We start from the raw sequence: 22666 nt of genomic DNA on the forward strand, positions 1-22666 counted from the left end.
CAAGTTGCAAAAACTTCTCTATTCTTTTAAGCTACATAGCAGTCTTGGACTACAATTTTAGTGTTTGTAATTTGAAAGAGATAAAGACAAGTGGTCCCTTCAATAACTTTAAAATTAATATTAGGTTATTTAATTTTTCAAACCATTTGACTTTAAAAATTTAAGTCATCTTTTAATACTGCTTACAGATCTTCATAGTTTTATGTTAAATAGGTTGGAGATAACTTATCATCCCCACCCCCCACCATGCCATGCACACATTCACACCACACACATTAACCTCCATACCTCTATTTATTATTCCATCTATCAAATAAACTTCGCTCTAAGAAACAGAGTAGCTACACAAGGTCACTTTCGCCTGATATGTTTGTTTACTTGTATTGTAATGCACTTGCTGGGAAGCACTACACTACCCAGCCCTTGCTGCTTTGTCAATTTGTTCTAACATTTAAAATCCCACACAGTAGTTGAGCAGGGAACACTCCCACAACCTTGACTAATACTCCTTCTCAACTGTTCCCATTGGATGCGTGTAAATTAACATGATCTGATTTACATTGTAGCATCACAATTTCTTTAAAACACTGACATTTTGAGAATGTTGTTTAAAAACAAGAAAAAGCATGAAGTAATCTAAACATTTATAAAAATCATTGGTTATGCACCAGCTAGTATTCAATTCTAAACACTACATTTTGGGAAGGATGTCAAGGTCTTAGAGAAGGCACACTTCTGATGAGGAATTAGAGTTACGTAAAGAGTGGAGAACTGGGAATTTTTTTCCTTTGACATTGAAGGAGAGGCTTAGAGACATTCAAAATCTTTAAGTGTTTGGCAAAAAAAAAAGGAGAAATTACTCAATTTACAGGCAGTTTAAAGAACTAAATGGAGGAAAGTTGCAGAACTGAGGAAAGAGCAGCGGAATGGGACAAGTTGGGCAACTGAATGAATTGGCACTGAATTACCTCCTTGGTTAAAATCTTAGAATCACATGACACAATGACACTGTCATTGCATCTGAGACCTCAGCTGGAGAGCAATGGAAAGTTTAACCTTTAGGAGATTCCATCTCTATAAAGTACATTAAACTGACTTACAAGTCCAGTGGAATATAATGAACCTGTAATAGTCCAGGAAATGGAAAAAAAAATTGCCTACAGAGCAAAACATGGCATCAGGAAGCATCAAGATCAAGGAACGCCTCAAATGGAAAAAAATTCAGAGAATAACATGACTATGCTTATTTCAGGTCTTGTACTAAGGAGAAGAGCATACTTCCATCTGAGGCAGTAGCTTTGGGCTCAAGTCTCACCCCAGGGCTCGATGACCAAACAGGTTGCGCATCAACGTGTAAATCAAGCTAACACATACAGAGAGCAGGTGAGACTCCTGATCAGTCACACCGTAAAATAAACATTGGAGCTTCTATCTCCATAATTCATAGCTCTAGCGTACATGCGTAAAAAATGCATGTTGCCAAAGCAACTTAGACTTCCTGTAACAGTCACCTTTACTGCTTACTTGCTAGTAGCACAGCACATGAAAGGTTCACAAGCATAATTTCCCTAATTTCACATGGTTCTTGGATAGTTGTAAGGAAAAATAATTTACTTGAAAAATACCTCATTCTCACAGTATTACAGAAGATCAGTTTTTCCCCTATTTCAAGTTTTATTTTAATTCATTTTTTCAAAGAACCCTGTAATCACAAACACATACAACTTAAATAGTTCTCCCAGCAATTTCAGAATCCTTTGTCGTTGATAATTAGAAACACAAAACAACATACATTTTAGCCTGGTGTCCTTTTGTCCCAGTTTGGAGGTTAAATGCTGCTGACACCAACAGTATAAAGGATACAACCGGTTGGTCCACACGTGGACCGTGTCTGGCGATCTCCAGGTGATCTCATAACGGTAAACAATGAAAAGGACGTTGGCTTTTGATCGACTTCAATGCATTTGCGAATGGAAACTTCTAGGTATCAGTGATTTAGCATGCTAGTTCTATTTGTGATACTGATACTAAATAAAACTCACTAGCAACAACTATGTAAGTGTTTCTATGGCTACGGGTTGCGTATAAAAGTCAATCCCCTTACATTACAGTTTCACCGGTTACGAATTCCATCCCCCTCATTTTTATACAAAAAAAAAGCAACTAGACTGGTTACATTTAAGATTATTTGTAACTCAGTTACCAACGCCATCCTGTGTACGTTTTCAATTTAATGCAAGATTTGTAGTTTGCAGCATTTTAAAAAAAATTCTCTTGGAAACGAATGCTTTTAAAAAGGGAGGCGACAGGTTTATTCAAACAATTCCCAGTCGTAAATCCCATCAGATAGACGTGCGTTATCTGGGAAATTAATCTTACTAACCGGTAGCTAATTTGCAGGTCACAAAATGTTAGCAAAAAGCTGCAATTTACTTGCACGTTACTGTTGCTCGATTTTATAGGTTATGAACTAAATGATGTCACTCTAAGTCGTTGCTATGTATTAACCGTTTAATTTTAGCTGCCGCACTTAATCTTCAGGCAGCTCAAAGGGGAATATAGCGGTGAACTAAACACTGGCCTAACAATTTCTTATATACGTACCCACAAGTGCAAAGCTCACAGATACATTTCCTCTTCATGGTGTAGACTGCAGTCAATGTGAATCTTGCTTTGCACACTGTATTGGTTATAAATGCGCGCCCCGTATCTAAGCAATTGGCTCTAATAACAGGGACACCTCACCCTGCATTCCGCGAATTTATCACATGGTGAACGTAATCCTTTTTAATTAGGATTGAAAATTAAATAGATCCAACACATTGGTGGTCACAAAATCAATTCTCTTTTCACCCAAAACACAAAATATTCACCGTTTGAAGACTGGACTTCTAAAAACCAAACAAAAAGCTTTCTAAAAGAGCAATTAAAAAATCCAATACCCAATCCCGACAAACCCAGGTGCTTTGAAGTTGAGCCAACATCGGGCACAGGTGATAAATGAAGCAGCATGGAATACTTTTGCTATCTTGGGGAAAACTTTTTTTTAAAAAAAGATAGTGGTTGAGGTTGCCCATTATATAGCTAAAAAAGGAAAAAAATCCAGGCAAAATGAGGACTGCAGATGCTGGAAATTAGAGTCGAGATTAGAGTGGTGCTGGAAAAGCACAGCATGCCAGGCAGCATCCGAGCAGCAGGAAAATTGACATTTCGGGCAAAGCCCTTCATCAGGAAAATCATTCCGACTGTGGAAACATGCGTTATCGAGAAAGGCCACAGATTTGTTATGAATAAGGACGCTCAAGACATATTTCATGAAAAGGACTTGGCCAATTTGATTACGTAAATATCTTGGCTATTACACGGTTCAAAGTCAGCACGGTAAGAAGCCATTCAGCTCACCGTCTTCGTGCTAGTCGTCAAACTTCTACCTATTCTAATTCCATTTTCCCCACACTTGGTCCTACATGCTATGACCTTTCAAGTAGTTAATTTAAGTAGTTCATAAATGTTTCAGAATTTCTATCCTTTGATTCATCATGATGGTAAAATTACCACATTGTGGGGTCAGTGGCCAACTACCTGAATAGACAGCAAGCTGCTGCAAAATAAAAAAAAAAGTTCGTGATTAGACTGGTGAAAGGTGGGAACTGAAGTTCCACAAACAAGTTGGGATCACTCTTCATTGCTGACACCAACTCTTAAGCACAGAATTGTAGACATAATATAACATTTCCAGATGACACCAAATATGGTCTGGAAGTATGGTTAATAAAAAGGAGCTGCGTATCCCCACATCCCAGAAATAACTATTATGATTTCCCAAAGGTGGAAATTTGTGAGACAGCTCCCAAGCTAGGCTGAATAAGGGAACTTTTGCTGTTTGATAAATCAAGGTGAACGAAGCATGGTTCTGCTGGGGCTAGCCAGTGGCCATCCAAATTCAACCTTAAGTCGTCCATTCCTGGGGACATCATGACCAATTATGAAACTATTGAATGGACTATTAACCGTAATATCAATTATAATTGCTTCCCCAGAGACAAGATACAGGTAGAATTGTGCAGACTCCAGAAAAGCATTCAGAACCTGCTCCTGGTGCAGATGATAGGGATCAATGTAAAGGAAGATCTCTCAGAGACAAATAGCCAGCAGACCCCATTCTATGCCTTGGATTGGGGAGCTTTACTTCAGGCTGCTAATCATAATGATTACTCAGTGATATCATCTAACATTGTTAGGATCAGCAATCTTTACATGAAGCCCTTTGCAATGCCATTCCTATACTTGTACCCTGGGAGATTCGGGACAAGCCAATGCCTCTGGATGAGCAGTCCAAGTCCTTGGGCCTCAAGTTCTTTGAGAAAATTCCAGGAAGCAATGGCTTACTGGTGGAGTTGTATTTGACCAGCCAGGATCTGCTGGAGATGTACAAGAGTATACTTTTTGGGAGAATGCGAGAATCCACAAGGAAGGGCATCATCAACCTCATCTACAAGCCTACAAGCAGAAGGAGGAAAAGAGTGAGGAAATTTTGAACTGGCAACTCACTGCTGACCGAAACTAAAGTTTCGTCTAAAGTAATCGACAACTGGATTAGGTCTGCTCTAGGGCTGGTGACCTGCCCTGACCACACCTGTTTTGTCCCAGACAAAAAGATCTTAGCTTTCTAGGAGATAGTGAGGACTGCAGATGCTGGGGAGTCAGAGTCGAAAGGTGTGGTGCTGGAAAAGCACGTCAGGCAGCATCTGAAGAGCAAGAGTTAACATTTTGGACATAAGGCCTTCAGGATGTGGAGGGGGAAGGGGGCAGAGAATAATGGGGGGCGGGGGGGAATGGGCTAGGGGAAGACAATAGGTGGATGCAGGTTGGTTGCAATTGTGATGGTCAGTGGGGAGGGTGGAACAGATAGGACATGTCAAGAGGGTTGTGCCACACTGGAGGGTTGGATGTGGGTTGAAGTGGATGAGGGAGGGGAGATTTGGAAACTAAGTCAATGCTGATGCCATGTGGTTGCAGGGTCCAGGGATACAATTGCCAATGTGCACAGCAGGGGCTAGTTACCAGCCTTATCAGCCTTGACCATGAGAAAACATTTGACAGAATGATGAACATTCTCTCCACACATTAGTAATGGGTAGAATCAATGGGTAGAAGTCAAAAAACTTCCTGATTAAATGGAGTCAGGCAGGGCTGCCCTTTTTCTCCTGCTTTGTTGGCTTGTTGCATGAGAATCTTTTGCCGAGTCCATAAGGTAGGATATGAACTTGAGAAAAGGGGCTTACCCAGGCAGGGAAGGTAGCCAGGTCAAGGCATACCTGCACATTAATGATGGCACCATTTTCTGCTCAGATCGAATGAGCATCTGTGATCAGTTTCGATTGGCCTCAGGGACCCAAGGTATATTAAGAATTAAGCCATGGTTTTTGGGAACTGGACCTAGCAATTCTTATCGTCTTCAGAATCAGGTCAGATTACCTAAAGCTACCGGGCACATTATTCAGGGGCCAGGGCATGCATTAAAATTTGGAAGGAGCGTATTGCTGAGGTGAGGCAGAACTGGGCATGTTAATCCCTCACCCTGCAGTGACAGAAAAAACAAATCAGGAACAAGGTGCTTTGTATTGCTCTATGTGGTGCAGGTATGGCCCATTTCTCAAATCCGTGTCACAGGAGTCATTGGAGCCCCCTTCTACTTTACCTGGAAGTCTGAATTAGATCACATCTGCAGGGACACCATTTTAAAAAAATTAACAAACTTTTTTAAAAAAGCGATAAAAATCAATGAATACGCAGGGAGGAAAGAACGTACTCAAAAAAAAAACCTCAATGCCATCTTTATGACTAGATTCCCTACAGTGTGGAAACAGGCCCTTCGGCCCAACAAGTCCACACCAACCCTCCGAAGAGTAACCCACCCAGACCCATTTCTCTCTGACGAATGCACCTAACACTATGGGCAATTTAGAATGACCAGTTCAACTGGCCTGCACATCTTTGGACTGTGGGAGGAAACTGGAGCACCCGGAGGAAACCCATGCAGACACGGAGAATGTGCAAACTCCACACAGATAGTCACCCAAGGCTGGAATCGAACCTGGGTCCATAGGGCTGAGAGGCAGCAGTGCTAACCACTAAGCCACCGTGCTGCCCCGAACGTTTGGCTGCATCAACAAATGTGTATAGACCCAAAGTACAGTATGTCACTACATGATCAGGTTCTACCTGTCCCGAGAAAGGTGACAGATGGGTCAGTAGACTCAATTCGGGACAGCACAAATTTCGGTGTAAAAAGAACAAACCTTTATTTCTGGACAGCCGGCCAGAGATTCTGGGTGACACCAAAGGAAACTCATGGCCTTCTTGTGGTGGCATCCCTTGATGAATCTGAACATTACATGCAAGCAGTACACTTTATCACGTTTGGGTGTGATTGACAAATTTCTTAACATTACATGGTTAATTGCTAATACATTATTAAAACAGGAATTTTTTAACCTTACAATGACTAGGGATTTTTTTCCCCCCTGTTACAAATACATGAGCCTGTTACTGTGTTATTCACATAATTTTGTGTCAATAGATAAGAAAGTAGCTAATAGGATCCTGAATTGTTGTCATTGTCAGTATTCACATACTCTTGTTAATAGGTAAGGAAGTACATTGATAGGAAAGGAGACAGACAGTCAGTAAGGTCGAGAGTCAGGGCAGACAGTCTTATCCAAGGAAACAATTAGCTTCGCCAGAGGGCTGGGAGCAAAACACACGCATGGCTCCAGACAATTCTGAGATAGCCAGACATCTGCTGTGATTTCTGGTCTCAGCCTGCCAAAGGACAGGTACACTGTCAACCATTATAGTAAGCCACTATAATAAGGAGCTTTTAAACTGCTGAATTCCCAATACTCTAAAACATTACAGTAAGCAATTATAATAGGATTTTTGGACTGCTGAATCCCTAAAGTTTTATCAGGTCTGACCATATTGCCACAGGACACTCCTAGTTGGACTGAACTATAATCACCTGTCCGTTGTTTTTTCGTAAAAGCTTTTACACACGTGACCAAAAGTCCATTTGACAGCATTCCAAAGCTCTGCAGGGAAAGATGATGGGTCCTATGAGAATTCCCTGAGCAGACTGACAGAATGCCTCATCTCAAAAACTTTCCAATAAGGACAAGACATAACTCGGTTGGCAGCGAGATCTTTCATGCACATACTGAATCACAATGTATGCTGTGCTCAAGATGGCTGTCTCCTTCTGGAATATGCTTTTGTGAAGAAGGTACAGAGAGAGATGCAGTGGTTTACCTCAGCATCTTCATTTTCATTTTCCTTGGGACAAAGACAAACTACACCTAAAGGAACATCAACTCCATGAAAGATCTTGCCTTGCCTGAAACATATTGACCTTCCTGGACTTGATTTTGCAGACTGGCACATTCCAGTCTGACGGATGCATTAAAGTTTGGGGTAGCTGCTACCAAGTGAGGAAAGGCCAGTCTGGCATAATATCAACAAGACAAAAGAAACCAAAGTAAATAATAGTTAGTTTCTACTCACTTATATTTCATTAGCTATAAAATGCTTTATTTATTAATTACAAGTACAAAAGTCAAGTCACACAAAATCTGGAAGAAATGGTGACCAAGAAAGTGATGTGGTAGTAAGATGTTTACGTTCTTTAGAATTCACCTCCAATGTGAAGGATGTTATCACCATGGGCATATTTTCAACTTTCATACAATGTCAGTGTTCAGCATTTCCATGGAAGCTAGAGGTTGGGTTTCAATTAGATAGGAGCGATCTCGATCTATGCTCCTATAGCCTGAATGCCAAACTACTAACTTGAAAGGTTCAATCCAGTGTTATATTTTAAAGATTACAAACAAATACTAAAACAAATCTTCCTATACTCATACTTGAAACTGGATGGAAGGGGACCTTAAAATGTAATTTTGGATGAACACATTTCATTATTCTTAATTAGAACCAAGGCAGATATAAAGTAATACTGCGCCACCCATTAAAAAAAATAAAAGAAACAACAGTAGGGCATTTGGGCCATCCAATGCTATTTCCCTTTCAGCCCAACACTCTGGGTCAGTTTGGATTTCAGTGAAGTGTTTAACCTACCTCAGAGGTAGCTGCAATGATACAACATACACTGGTTAAGATTTCCTGAAATCGCAGGGGTTTTAGAAAGGTTCCAGTGGATTGGATGGTAGCAAATGTACATTATTATTCAAGAAAAAAAAAAGAGGGAGAAGAGAAGTCAGGAAATGACAGACCAGCCGATCTGACATCAGTCATCAGTCATCAAGAAAATGATGGTACAACTGCACAGGGTTTTAGTGAGACATCTAAACTACTTGTACATCTTTGGTCTCCATATTTAACGAAACTATGAAGAGTACAGCCAAAGATTCATTTGATTGGTCCCTGCAATTAAAGGAGTGAATAGCCAAGTAAATAGATTGCATACAATCCCCAGGTTTGGAATGAGAGGCAATGCAACTGCAAAATAATTCCTGAAGGGGTATATAGCATAGGCTTTGTTAGTTTCTTAGTAGTTTCCACTGGCTGGGGAACCTAGAAAGAGGCATACAATCTCAGATCGAGGGGGATTGATCATTTGAAACTGAGATGAGGAGAAATTTCTTCAATTAAAAGATTGTGAATCTATGGAACTATCTGCAGAGGACTGGGGATGCTCTATCATTGTATGTATTAAAGGCTGAAATAGATCAAGACTTCGGATCTCAAGTAAAGGAATTGGAAGGCATACAAGTGGCAAGGAGGCAGAAGATGAAAATACAGGATGACATACTGGGCTTGAGGAACTCCTATGTTTCTTCAGCTATTGCCTAAGTTCTTATTGAAATAATCAGGCCCTGCCAGAAGTTTACTTATTGTCCCACGCTGGTGCAGGATTTTTCACAATCAATAGCACTTAAAGATTGGTCATCTGAAAATGAGAAAGAATAAAAATTAAAAGCTCATTCTTTACAAAGAAACCAAAAACATAACCAAAAAGAAGGACCATCACCATAATCAGTGAAGCTATAAACAAAACATATCAGTTGTAGGTGATTGGAACAATTTGAAATGAGTACATTTGGAGCTTGATGAAAGTACACGATACACAAGCTTGCAACTCTATCATAAAAGGTTTGAAACACTAACTTTCCTCATGGGTCTTGCCTCAACCTCTGGAGCGATACTATTAATTTATTAGACTTTTTGGAGAAAAAAAACTTGACCACTCTTCTCACAGTGCAGGATAAATTTGTTTCATTCTAAGCAAATATCCATCCACAAAAATGCAGTATTAAAAACAGCTTGTATGACAGTCAGGCTGCTGGGGAGGAAGAGGAGAAGCTTTGGGCAGATCATCCAAAACAGTTTTTAAAAAGTTGAGATAAGGCAAAATAAAGATTGCAAGAAAAATATTCACGTGGAGGCAACAGTTGGTTCAAGATTGAAAATAACATGGAAGGATGAAAAGAACAACAAAAACATAACTAGGAGCAAGAGTAGGCCATTTGGCCCTTCAAGCCTGCTCTGCCATTCAATAAGATCATGGCTGACTTTTTAGTGGCCTCAGCTCCACTTACCCACCCTCCCACCACAACCCTTAACTTGTTTACTGTTCAAAAAATTCTTAGCTTTAAAGACCATTTACTGAGAAAGTCTCAACCACTTCAGGGAATTCCAAAGATTCACAACCCTCTGGGTGAAGAATTTCCTTCTCAATTCAGTCCTAAACCTGCTCCCCTTGATTGAGGCTATGCCATCTTGTCAGATTTTAATCTGCCAGGGGAAACATCTTTTCTACTTTTATCTATTCCCTTAAAAGTTTGTTTATATAATATCTCCCCTCATTCTAAATTCCAATGACAATTCCAGTCTACTCAGTCTCTCCTCCTAAGCCAATCCCCTCAAATGCACAATCAACCTCGTGACCCTCCTCTGCACCCCTTCCAGTGTCAGCACATACTTCCTCAAATAAGGAGACCTAAACTACTCTAGGTGTGGCCTCACTAACACCCTATACAGCTGCAACGTAACCTCTCCGCTTTTAAACTTAATTCCTTTAGCAATGAAGGACAAAATTCCATTTGCCTTCTTAATTACCTGTTGCACCTGCAGACCAACCTTCTGTAATTCAAGCACAAGGGCACCCAGGTCCTGCTGCACAGCAGCGTGCTGCAATTTCTTACTATTCAAGTGACAATCTTTTTTATTGTTATTCCTACCGAAATGGACGACTTCACATTTATTAATATTGTACTCCATCTGCCAGACCTTGGCCCACTCATTTAAACTACATCCCTTGGCAAAGTTTTCCCGTCGTCTGCACACTTTGGTCTACCACTCATCTTAGTGTCATCCACAAACTTCAATACACTACTGGTCCCCAATTCCAAATCATCTATGTAAATTGTGAATAACTATGGTCCCAACACTGATCGCCAACCACAACAGCACTCAATTATTCTCACTCTTGGCTTCCTGTTTGTTAGCCAACCCTCCATCCATGCTATACTTTGCCCATTACACCCTACGTCTTTATCTTATGCAGCAGCCTTTTGTGCAACACTTTGTCAAATGCCTTTTGGAAACCTAGATATACCACATCTACTGGGTCCCAGTTGTCTTTTGGAATTCTATGAATTCCAAAAGAGTAATTAAGTATGACCTGCCCTTCATGCTACGTCTGCCCAATGGGATAATTTCTAACTAGTTGCCTTGCTATTTCTTCCTTTCTAATAGACTCAAGCATTTTCCCCACTACAGATGTTTAGCTAACTAGTCTATAATTTCCACATCTTTGGTCAACCTCCCTTTTTAAACAGGGACATCACATTTGCTGTTTTCGAATCTGCTAGAGCTGAGTCCCCAGAGTCCAGTGAATTTTGAAAAAAATATGTGCAATTACTATTTCCTCCATCATCTCTTTTAGCACCCTGGCATGTTTTCCATCGGGGCAGGAGATTTGTCTACCCTTAGCTTGCCCAACACTACCTCTTTTGTGATAATGATTGCTTCCAGGTCCTGACCTATCTTCTTCTCTTTATCAATTACTGGCATGTTATTAGTGTCTTCCACCGTGAAAACCGACAAAACACCTATTCAATGCCTAGGCCATTTCCTTATATCCAGTTACTAAATCCCCTTTCTCATCCTCTAAAGGACGAATGTTTACCTAAGCTACTTTTTTTGTTTTATATTTTAGAAACTTTGCTATGTGTCTTTATATTCTGAGCTAGTTTTTTTCTAATAATCTATCTTACTTTTCTTTATAGCTTTTTGTGGCTGTTGACCTTTAAAACTTTCCCAAACTTTGAGCTTGTGCTGATCTTGGTCACTTTGTATGCTTCTTTCAGTTTGATAGCCTCCCTTATTTTCTTAAGCACCCATAGCAAATTACTCCTTTTCCTACAGTCCTTCCTTTTCACTGTTCATTAACTGTCCCACCATAAAAAGTCTTTGCTTCCAGTCTACTTTAGCCAACTCCTCCCTCATCCTATTGTCATCTCTTTTTAAAGTGTAGGACCCTAGTATTGGATTTTATCTTCACACTTTCCATCTAAATTCAACCAAACTGATTGCTCCTTCCAAGAAGATCCCTAACTATGACATTAATTATTTCTGCATTATTACACAAGACCAGATCTAGGATAGCTTTCTGCCTCATCTGTTCCACTGCATACTGTTCACGACAACAGTCACAGATACATTTCAATGAATTCCTCAAGACGACCCTGACAGTCTTGGTTTGACCAAGCAACATGTAGATTAAAATCCCCCATGATAACTGCCATACCATTTTTACAAGCACTAGTTATTTCCTTGTTTATTGCCCACCCTAATGTGATATGACTATTTGGCGGCCAATAGACTAAGCCTATCAGTGACATTTTCTTATTTCTAATTTCCACCCAAATGGATTCAATGGGTCTGTTACCCCTGGATATTTAACTCCCAGTCATGACAATCCTGCAAATGTCTCCGCAATGGCGACTAAATCATATTCATTCGCAATGATTTGTACCATTAATGAATGCTATGAGCAAATGAGAAAAAAAAATTGTATGTGGCCAAGGCAGTGAGGGAATTGTAATTAGGATTTAGGATTTCAAAAATTAAAAAGCATCAAAAGCCATTGGGGTTCAAAACAAAAGGTTGATCCATATCATGTGCTCATGTATCATTTACAACATATCACATTTTTCTGGCTTGACCAACAAGGCAGAGGGTTTTAATAGTAGAAGCATGAATACAAATGCAAGTAAACCATCTTGATGGACTGGTTTAACAGATCCAAGCTTTATTATTTGTGGAGGTAGCACCACCATTCAAACACGGATCATTGGTGACAGTTATGTGGAAAGGTAATGCCCAAAGAAAAAAGGTTCCTTCAAAACCCATGACCACTACCAACTGGAAAGAGAAGGGCAGCACAAACATGGGAACATCACCACCTGTAAATTCCCCTCCAAGCCACTCCATCTTGATTTGGAAATATAACGCTGTTACTTCACTGACACTGACCCAGAATGCCTTTTGGAAGTGAATTCCAAGATTTTGACCCAACCTACAGCACATGGACTGCAGCAGTTCAAGGCAGTGGCTCACTACCATCTTAAGTGCAACTACAAACAGGCAACAAATACTAGCCCAGCCAGCAGCACCAACATTCCAAGCATGAATGAAAAATAACCCCGACTTCCTTTGCCTCTCATGTCGCTTAAGAGCCTAACTCATCTACAAGTGACGGCCAAAAGTTAAAATTAATTTTTAGCATGATTGAAAAGCTATTGGATAGGATTACAAAAATTGTTTGTCAAAAGGTATCAAGTGATTATTGAGCAAAGGCAGGAACGTGGAGTTAAGTCAGTCAGCTAGTATTTAATTTGAATGGAGGAAGAGGTTCCAGCGACTCAATGGTTGCTTCCTGTTCTTAATCTGCATGAAATGGATCACTCCGTGCTCAGAAAAGCTTTGTTAACAATGAAAGGGTCACTGAACCATCACCCAACATCAATTAATAAAGTTCCAGTCACCTAATTTATGGTGACAACTATTTATATCTATGATAAACAATTGCATACACTTACTGTTGGAAGAACTGTACTCGGAAAAGCCAAGGACGTCATCTTCAACCACTGGGTCATTCAAAAGAGAACCTCCCAATGAAGGAGGAAATTCCAAAGACACTAGTGAAAGATCTTTCAAAAATTCTGTTTCTAAGGAAAAGAGTTTATCTGAACCAGTTTCATCATCGATAGAATCAATTTGACTGTCATGTTCTGCCTTATAATCGTTTTTAGTATTGCCATTACTATGGAAATCAGAAGTCTCCGTATGTTCAACTGAACATTTTTCTTCACTTCCATCATACACTGTGGTGGCTGAACCTTTACACACTCGCTCAAATCTACTGCGCAAATTCTTTATGTCCAAATGGTAATCATCCAGCTGACCAACCTCCATATTTCTGGAACTGTTCAAACTTTCATCATCGAGCACATCAGGAATAGTCTCCTGCAAAATTCCAAACCTCAGCTTTGTGGAGGTGGACAGATCAGAATCAAAATTTTGTGATCCATTCCAAGGTACTGTCCGGTCTAAGTCACATTCAGAGGATGAAAAGGACCCAACATTTTCTGAATTTGTATCATATTTACACATTTCCATTACAAAACTTTTTGATAGTTTCTCCTTCTTAATTGGAGACTTGGAACTTAACCTGTCAAGTGTCAAGAATTGTAGGAGGTGATCAGAAACAGTCTCACTTGTTACAGTTGCATTGCTCGTGGCACTTGTTTTAGAAGTGAAGGCACAATCCTCACCCAAACTTTGGGAATCATGAGGACATTGATTTTTATGAATCAATGTATCAGCTGCATCACTACCTGCAACTTTATTACTGGAGTGGTGTGGCTCATTCTCTGATCCAACATTTGAGCAATCGATTTTGGATTCCTCCCAATTGCTCTGCTTGGAACAAGGCAGAGGAGTACTGCTTTTGAGAGTATTCTCATCATTAGATCCTGTTTGATTTTCACTTGCAGCAGATGCAGATCCTTCAGCCTCCAACAGAACTTGGCCATTTGCAGGATTTCCATGTTTTGGATGTATCGAAACAGACTCTTCCTGATGTTTCTTTAACTCAAGCTCAGATTCCTGAACTGCACATCTCCAGGAGTTCCTGATGTCTGTAACTATAACAAATCATTAAAAACAAAAATTAAAATCAAAGTGTAAAAATGGAAATAATTTCCTTACACAGATGTGATTCTCAGCATATTAATCTTACTCAAACCAAGATATTCAGTGTAATGTCTTCCATAGCACCAACTCTGGTCTTGTCAGACTCAGTTTGTTCTCAAGTTCTCTGGCTTAGATACTGCTAGGAACCAATTTGAAATAAGGCCTTGGGTTAACCACAACTTTGCATCTTGTAAAATTCCAACTTGTTTCCATTCATTTGGTTACTTGCAAGGTTTTAAAGCAAAGTGTTTTGAAATCCTTTTCCATATAATTCAGTCCTCCGACACCAACAATGAACTTTGTTTTTTAAGAAAACAGCATTGAAATGCTCAAGCTGAACTAAAGACAAACAGAACACTGGACATCAGAGCTGACTCAGACTTGCACTGATAGAACAGTGATCACTCCATATTTTAAAATAAACTTTTGATTGTTCCATACAGACCAGACATGTAAGTGATCGACAAAGTCAACAGATTTGTAGCTCCCAACACAAAGGCTCTCAAACGGCTACTTTCAGAGCAATCGCTGAAAACAAAAAAAAATGACAGGTGCAACACCTCAGCTTAATTTCACGTATAATAGTTTCTGACTATTGCTAGTTTAATTTACATTTTTGTAGGTATTCATTCAGCTTTTATCCAATAACTTCAGCTCCTCCAAAGCTCAGCAGGCTTTCCTGCTTCCAAAATGCCACCAGCTACGATTTCTTTTCTTGCCTGTTGCCTCAAATATGCCCCAGTCTGTTGACTGAGACATCTGGGAATAATGCTCTATACTTTTAATTAGTGAAGTTTAAGGAGTTGGAGCATTAAGAGAGCACATAGGACTCTTCACTGGAGGCTGGCTGATGTTACCTAGTATGGTGACGAAACGTCTGAAAATGAACTTCCAGTTCAGCGAGCAAATGTATACCCAGAGTCGAAGCTACAAATCTTCTCAAAACTCACCAACAGCATAGAAAACACAACATTAAATAGAGTAAAACTTCAGTTTTAAGTACTTTGCTTAAGATGACAAATATCAATTAGTTTCTTCTACCCAAAGTTCAGTCTATCAAATTCAGGAACTCAGTCACGGTCACCTACACAGACATACAAATTGGGAGCAGTAAGCCATTCAGCCTCTTGAGCCTGCCCAGCCATTTGAAAAAAATCATGGCTGAGACAACTGTGGTCTCCATCTCCCGGTCTATTCCCTATAGCCCTTAATTTCTTAAAACCTAAAAAATATTCAATGACCTTGCTTCCAGTTTTTTTGAAGAAAATTCCATAGATTCATGAACCTCAAAGAAAACACAAATCTCATGAAGGTGAAACTTTTCTCGCAATTCAATCATTATGTTACTTGTGGAATCAATATGGAGATTGTTTATTCTTTATAAGTGGTGGCAAAATTTAAGTGATAACCCTCTAACAAAGTAACATGACTTTACCTGTTCTTAGAACTTGCTTTATGGATATTCAAAAAAAAAACAGGTTTGCTAGATTAACAGAAGGCAGTGCAGTAAATGCAATCAAACCTAAACCAGCTGAAATTAATTTAGCACTGACCTAGAAGCAACAAATCAAATTTGATATTTGATGTTCTTCGTGCTCAAACACTGACTTAGCGAGTTAAGCAGCCTGCACATTCTCAAAAATCAACAAAACTGTGTCCACTAAAAAGTGGCTTTGCTTCATTCCATTCACCACATTATGTACTCCCAAATGCCCCCAACCCAAAAAGGATTTGTTTTCCCAGTTTAACACAATCTTGACTGCATAGGTTACATAGTGGGAGCTGAATAAGTCACCATCAATGTGGGAGGCCACTAGAACATAGACCAACTGAAGAAAAAGTCCGAACTTTCTGCTAAGTTGAATTCACACTTGTGTCAGCAAGTTCTTCAAACCAAAAACTGCAAATCTGAGTGCAATTAGTGGCTATGCAGATGGTAAATCTTGTCCTCACCTAATACGTTGAGATTTTAAACAATATTTTGCAGCAAAGTCTAAGCTATTGTACCATTAACCTTGACATTTTCTGGAGTCTCAACCCTATGCCTTGTTGTTTGAGGATTAACCTTCAGCCATCTCCATTATTACTTTTATATCCCCTTAAAACTCTCATTTCTGGCTAAGCATTTGGTTTTCCTTTGAACTAGCTTCTTCTGCTCAGTTCTTTTAAAGTTTAAAATCTGAAGCATCTTACAAATGCAAATTGTTGTTGTATTAATCTCTCACTAATGCGCTATTCCTGAAAGTTAAATAGAATATATTTTACAGTATTCTACTGTCCAAGAGAGGCACTCAACAAAAGTCAGTCAACATTGCTTAAGCAAAGTCCTCCGGAAAGTATCCTGAAACAGTACTACAAGGTATACTGTATTCAGGTGGCATGTCTGTGATGATGCCACCCCTTTAGCAAGGTTATGTTGCCCTTGCTTTTTATTTACAAGAGAGGTTATAAAAGACACAGACTCCGAAAAATCTGGGATTGAAGAGTTTCAGGGCCAATTTGATTAGAGCTAACAGATACTGTCTCAAGCAATAGATTTTCAAGTTTTTTTGAAAAAACACTTGTACAATGAAACAGGAGTGTCCAGTTCTCCCAGCTCAGCTTTTCTCTGGTTTGGTTTGGCTTGGCTTTTAGCACAGTAGTGTTGCAAAAACTGCTGGACCCAAAGAAGCAGCTCCATGCTGATCTCTCCGACTTCCCTCCTATAAGAACCTGTGTTTGATTTTACCTTTTGTACCAAGGCGTGTTTATATCAGCATAGGGAACAGCATCACCAAGATGGAATAATTCGTTGAGCTTTCTGAGAGGTTGTTATTCTGTATTCTGTTCTCTTTTGTCTGTGTTTCATTTGGCAATCTTGCAAATAAATCCTGTTTTGCTTAAAACTAAGTGGTTTGACCAGCAGCATCTCTCCTGGAATATTCGCTTAAAACAACTAGCAACGTTAAGGTCTGGGTTACCTTGTTGAAATGTTGAGGGGTCTGGCCTGGTCTGTAACATGCCAAATGGAAGTTGAATATACTTCAGACAGCCAATGCACTGCCAGACAAACTTTCAAAATCAACAATATTGAATCAAAACAACAAGGAAATTCTCATGTTATTTTGACTGCAGATTGTACACAACCAATGTTCCTTACATGAATGACAGTCTTTTAGAAGTAAATAAACTGCTGTGGGAAATATTGGGTCTTCATGGTATGAATGCAACTTTGTTCTCTCTATCCCCATGTAACAGGAAGCTTTGCTAAAATTGTGCAAACTGCCATCATATTCCGCATCACATTCAAATTGTTTGCTAATTTTTCAAATATTTTAGAAGTACGGCTGCAGAAATGTACAAATTTATGATATTAGAAGGCAATTATAGTTTTCAAAACTCTACATTAATGAGCACTTTGAGTTGAGTTCAATTGCAAAAGGAAGACTATTAAATAAAACTTACTTAGGTTTTCAGGTGTCCTTGGAAGTTCTGTTCGTACAGTGAAAGGATTTTTCGATGTGATATATGAGTCATCAGGGGGAACATCTTCCTTTGCAGGTAATACAGATGATTCTTTAGTGACAGTATCTGCTACAGACCGAAGACCATTAACAGAAAGCTTATTCAAATTTTCAGGTGTCCTTGGCAGTTCTGTTTGTACAGTGAAAGGATTTCTTGGTGAGACAAATAGGTCATCAAGGATGACATTTGCCTTTTCAGCTAACCCAAGTGAATCCTTGGTGACTGTATCTGCTACCTGTAAGAGAGGAAATATTAATATGCATTCTCAATGCGCCAAGTCATCCATTTGCACCAATTGGCATTGCAATGGGTAAAATCCCTCTACAGAGAAAATGCAGATGATCTGAACTACAATTACCTAACCTGTTCAGAATACAAGATCACTTCATGATGCATCTGAAGTGGGAGAGATTTGCCACAAGCTCTTTAGCTGATGTAAATGACTGTGTTTATAAAGCACCTCAATGTTTAAGGGAAGAAAAAGTTTGAATGCAGACCACTCATTTCCTCGATCGGGAAAGGAAGGGGATCAAATACTAGAGGAGTGTCTTGAGTTGCTTAAGAAAACCCATACAGGCTGTTCTGCTATAACGCACATTTGTTAATGCGAATTCGCTATAACACAACTAATGAACTGGGGGCACTATTCGAAAGCATGAACTTTGAAAGCGTGTTGGTGATAACGCAATTTCAGCCCCATTAGTTTAAATGGTGCTATGATGAAATTTTCTTATAACACAAGATTGCACGAGAACAGAACCACCGCATTATAGCAGAACCGACTGTAATGAAATAAAAACATTAAATTGATACCATTGTAGAGAATAAAATCGATAAAATGCAGTGAAATGCAAACATCCAAATGAGAGAATCGATTAAGTGATCAGCAGATAACACAAATGGAAGTCTTTAATAAATATAAATAATAAAAAAAAAGATGGTCACAGGATAGTGGAGTTAATTTGAGTCATGATGGATCAGAAACCAAAGTACTATGGATATTTAGAACTCAATTACAAAAGTGTTTTTTTTTAATTTATAAAGATAAAAGAAAAGACCAAAGTCCTGCATGGGACCAACACAATGTTCTATCTGAAAAGTGGAGGGAAATTTCAAGAAAGATTCAACAGGTGGTGGTAATGAGGAGACTGACCATCTCTCCCCTCTTAGCAGAAAGTCATCTCCATCAGACCCTCCACGAACATACAAAGTTCAAAAACTGCACTCAAGTGTTGCCAGCCAATTACCATTAAAAGAAAACAGGCTGAAAGGATTTTAACTAACTGTAAAGCCAAGAATCTCAAAACTGAGTGCAACATTGGTAGTTGAACAATCTGTTCTCAGGAATAACCCAGAGACTGATTAGATTAGATTAGATTAGATTGGATTAGATTACTTACAGTGTGGAAACAGGCCCTTGGGCCCAACAAGTCCACACCGCCCCGCCGAAGCGCAACCCACCCATCTTGGATCAATTCTTTTTTGGACTCTAGCCATTCCTACTCTGTGTTTATGCATGTTGCATTATTATTTCTTTTCACATTTAGTAACTAATCCAGTCACTTTTATTACCTCAAGAATGGCTGATTAAATTGGCCCCTTTTTAAGCAGAAGCTCTCTTCGATCTGGGAGAAAGGTACCACCATGGGAACGGTGAATTTTTAAACTAACATTGTTCTAACCAACCAAATGGGTAGGTGAACAAAGAGGAGCCAGTTTATTTCAGGGAGACCAAGTGGTTCATATGTGGGTAGCAATACAAGTTGAAAAGGCCTCCAAATAAAAACAGAAGCATAGGGAATCTTTGGTATTAATGAAATATAGAACTCAAAAAAGGCAGAAAGGGGTGGCAATGCTACACAAATTATAGGTTAGAGCCCTGACAGAACAGTACATCCAGTTTTAGGCTCATACTTTAACAAAGATGTCAAGACTTGAGGCTACAATGAAGATTTACCAAAATGTTTCCAGGAATTACTTTTCAACAAGAATAGATTGAATGGTGGGATAGCTGCCTTATAGCAGCAGTTAAGGCAAGATTTAATGGAAGTATTCAAAACTGAGCAGTCTGAATAAGAGTAGATGGTGAGAAAATTTTCATTTATAGAGTGAGAGATATACTTGTAGGAGAGCTTGTAACCAGAATTCATAAATTTAGGAATGGGAAAAAAAGTCAGAGGGTGAGAAATTGAGGGTTTTTAAAAATTGAACAGAGTTATCATTTGGATGGTTCTTTGCTAAAGCAAATATACACACCAGGTTGGATGGACTGCTGAAAAATGTGTTGCTGGAAAAGCGCAGGTCAGGCAGCATCCAAGGAGCAGGAGAATCGACGTTTTGGGCATAAGCCCTTCTTCAGGAATGAGGAAGATGTGCCAAGCAGGCTAAGATAAAAGGTAGGGAGGAGGGACTTGGGGGAGGGGCGTTGGGAATGCGATAGATGGAAGGAGGTTAAGGTGAGGGCGATAGGCCGGAGAGGGGGTGGGGGCAGAGAGGTCAGGAAGATGATTGCAGGTCAAAGTGGCGGTGCGGAGTCAGAGGGTTGGGACTGAGAGAAGGTGGGGGAAGGGGAAGTGAGGAAGCTGGAGAAATCTGCATTCATCCCTTGTGGTTGGATGGTTCCGAGGCAGAAGATGAGGCGCTCTTCCTCCAGGCGTCGTGTTGCCATGGTCTGGCAATGGAGGTGGCCAAGAACCTGCATTTCCTTGGCAGAGTGAGAGGTGGAGTTCAAGTGTTCAGCCACGGGGCGATTGGGTTGGTTGGTGTGGGTGTCCCAGGAGGTGTTCTCTGAAACGTCCCGCAAGTAGGCAGCCTGTCTCCCCAATGGACAGGAGGCCACATCGGGTGCAGCGGATGCAGTAAATGTGTGGAGGTGCAGGTGAATGTGTGACAGATATGGAAGGATCCCTTGGGGCCTTGGAGGGAAGTGAGGAGGGAGGTGCGGGCACAAGTTTTGCATTTCTTGCGGTTGCAGGGGAAGGTGCTGGGAGTGGAGGTTGGGTTGGTGGGATGTGTGGACCTGCCAAGGGAGTCACGGAGAGAGTGGTCTTTCCGGAACGCTGATAGGGAAGGGGAGGGAAATATATCCTTGGTGGTGGTGTCTGTTTGGAAATGGTGAAAATGGCGAAGGATGAAACGATGTATCTGGAGGTTGGTGGGGTGATAGATGAGGACAAGGGGGGTTCTGTCCTGGTGGCGATTGGAGGGACGGGGTTCAAGGGCAGAGGAGTGGGAAGTGGAAGAGATGCGGTGGAGAGCATCGCCAACCACGTCGGAGGGGAAATTGTGGTCTTTGAAGGAGGCGGCCATTTGGGTTGTTCGGTATTAGAATTGGTCCTCCTAGGAGCAGATGCGGCGGAGGCGAAGGAATTGGGAATATGGGATGGCGTCTTTACAGGGGGCAGGGTGGGAGGTGGTGTAATCTAGGTAGCTGTGGGAATTGGTCGGTTTATAGTAAATGTCCGTGTTGAATTGGTTGCCAGAGATAGAAATGGAGGGGTCTAGGAAGGGGAGGGAGGAGAGTCTGAGATGGTTCAGGTAAATTTGAGGTCGGGGTGGAAGGTGTTAGTAAAGTGGATGAACTGTTCAACCTCCTCATGGGAGGACGAGGTAGCACCGATACAGTCATCGATGTAGCGGAGGAAAAAGGTGGGGGGTGGTGCCAGTATAGCTGCGGAAGATGGACTGTTCCACATATCCAACAAAGAGACAGGCATAGCTGGGGCCCATGGCTACTCCTTTGGTTTGGAGGAAGTGGGAGGATTGGAAAGAGAAGTTGTTCAGGGTGAGGACCAGTTCAGTCCGTCGAAGGAGGGCGTCAGTGGAAGGGTACTGGTTGGGTCGGCGGGAAAAGAAGCAGCGGAGGGCTTTGAGGCCTTCGAGATGGGGGATGGAGGCGTATAAGGACTGGATGTCCATTGTGAAGATAAGGCGTTGGGGGCCGGGAAAGCGAAAATCATGGAGGTGGTGGAGGGCGTGGGTGGGGAGTTCTTGGACTAAGGGGGACAGGACCGTGTCGAGGTATGCAGAGATGAGTCCGTGGGGCAAGAGCAGGCTGAGACAATGGGTCGGCCGGGGCAGTCAGGTTTGCGGATTTTGGACGGGAGGTAGAAACAGGCGGTGCGGGGTTGTGGGACTATGAGGTTGGAGGCTGTGGATGGGAGATCCCCTGAGGTGATGAGGTCATGGATGGTCTGGGAGATGATGGTTTGGTGGTGGGAGGTGGGGTCATGGTCATGGGGGCAGTAGGAGGAGGTGCCCGCAAGCTGGATGGACTACTGTATGATTCAGTAGCTCTTACAAAAAAAAAAATGCTTACTTACGTCTTCTGCCAACTGATCAACAGCTTTCTCAAGTGGCTCTTCTGTCTTCTTAGAGAGATTTTTAGGTTTAGTCAAAGGTGACGAACTTGGAGTTATAGTATGTTGCTGTTTTTCCATTGCATTTGCATAGGAATTCTGTGACTTTCTTTCAAGACATTGCCTTTTATTCCAAGAGATTTCAAGAGATTCCTGAGAACAAACATTTTTCAAACTCAGTTTAAAACTGATAAAAATGCCCATCCGCATCTTTAGAAACACTATTCTTAGCACATTTATGAATATAATAAAAAGGGCAAAGTCACCAAAGTTGCAGAAGACCCATGAGACACGACAGGTGGTGGTTTAACCGGAGGATCACTACACCTCAGGCAAAGGGTGACCTCAAGAAGGTAAGGCCTTCATGGTGACTTCAGGCAGTACAGGAATTGCACCGGCATGGTTGACCTCAGTCTGCATCACAAACCAGTCATCCAGCCAAGTGAGCTAAATGAAGTCTTATATTTTTCATGAACATAATAGAACTGATTCCAATCATACCCTTCACAAGTGTCATGTGTTAA

At 40.7% G+C, this 22666-nt stretch overlaps 2 protein-coding genes across 3 annotated transcripts in view; both read right to left on the reverse strand.

Moving 5' to 3' along the window:
- The window catches only part of LOC140490016 (stabilizer of axonemal microtubules 1-like), a 36787-nt gene extending 32007 nt beyond the window's left edge, over nucleotides 1–4780 (reverse strand). The window contains exon 1 of one of the 2 annotated variants that reach the window (XM_072589068.1): nucleotides 2605–4780. In XM_072589068.1, coding sequence (XP_072445169.1) covers nucleotides 2605–2642 — 38 coding nt within the window. In that variant the 5' untranslated portion in view covers nucleotides 2643–4780. Of the gene's footprint in view, nucleotides 1–1792 lie in introns of both variants that reach the window. The other variant, XM_072589069.1, reaches the window with a different exon arrangement.
- A 1500-nt stretch (nucleotides 4781–6280) lies between these two features.
- Nucleotides 6281–22666, reverse strand: part of haus6 (HAUS augmin-like complex, subunit 6) — a 59490-nt gene continuing 43104 nt past the window's right edge. Inside the window, exons 14-17 of the mRNA XM_072589070.1 lie at nucleotides 22107–22295; nucleotides 17725–18019; nucleotides 13125–14231; nucleotides 6281–8968 (exon numbers count right to left, since the gene is read on the reverse strand). Of these exons, the coding sequence (XP_072445171.1) occupies nucleotides 8910–8968; nucleotides 13125–14231; nucleotides 17725–18019; nucleotides 22107–22295 (1650 nt within the window). The 3' untranslated portion in view covers nucleotides 6281–8909. The remainder of the gene's footprint in view (nucleotides 8969–13124; nucleotides 14232–17724; nucleotides 18020–22106; nucleotides 22296–22666) is intronic.

The sequence above is a fragment of the Chiloscyllium punctatum genome, chromosome 2 (genome assembly GCF_047496795.1).
Source record: "Chiloscyllium punctatum isolate Juve2018m chromosome 2, sChiPun1.3, whole genome shotgun sequence".
NCBI lineage: Eukaryota > Metazoa > Chordata > Chondrichthyes > Orectolobiformes > Hemiscylliidae > Chiloscyllium > Chiloscyllium punctatum.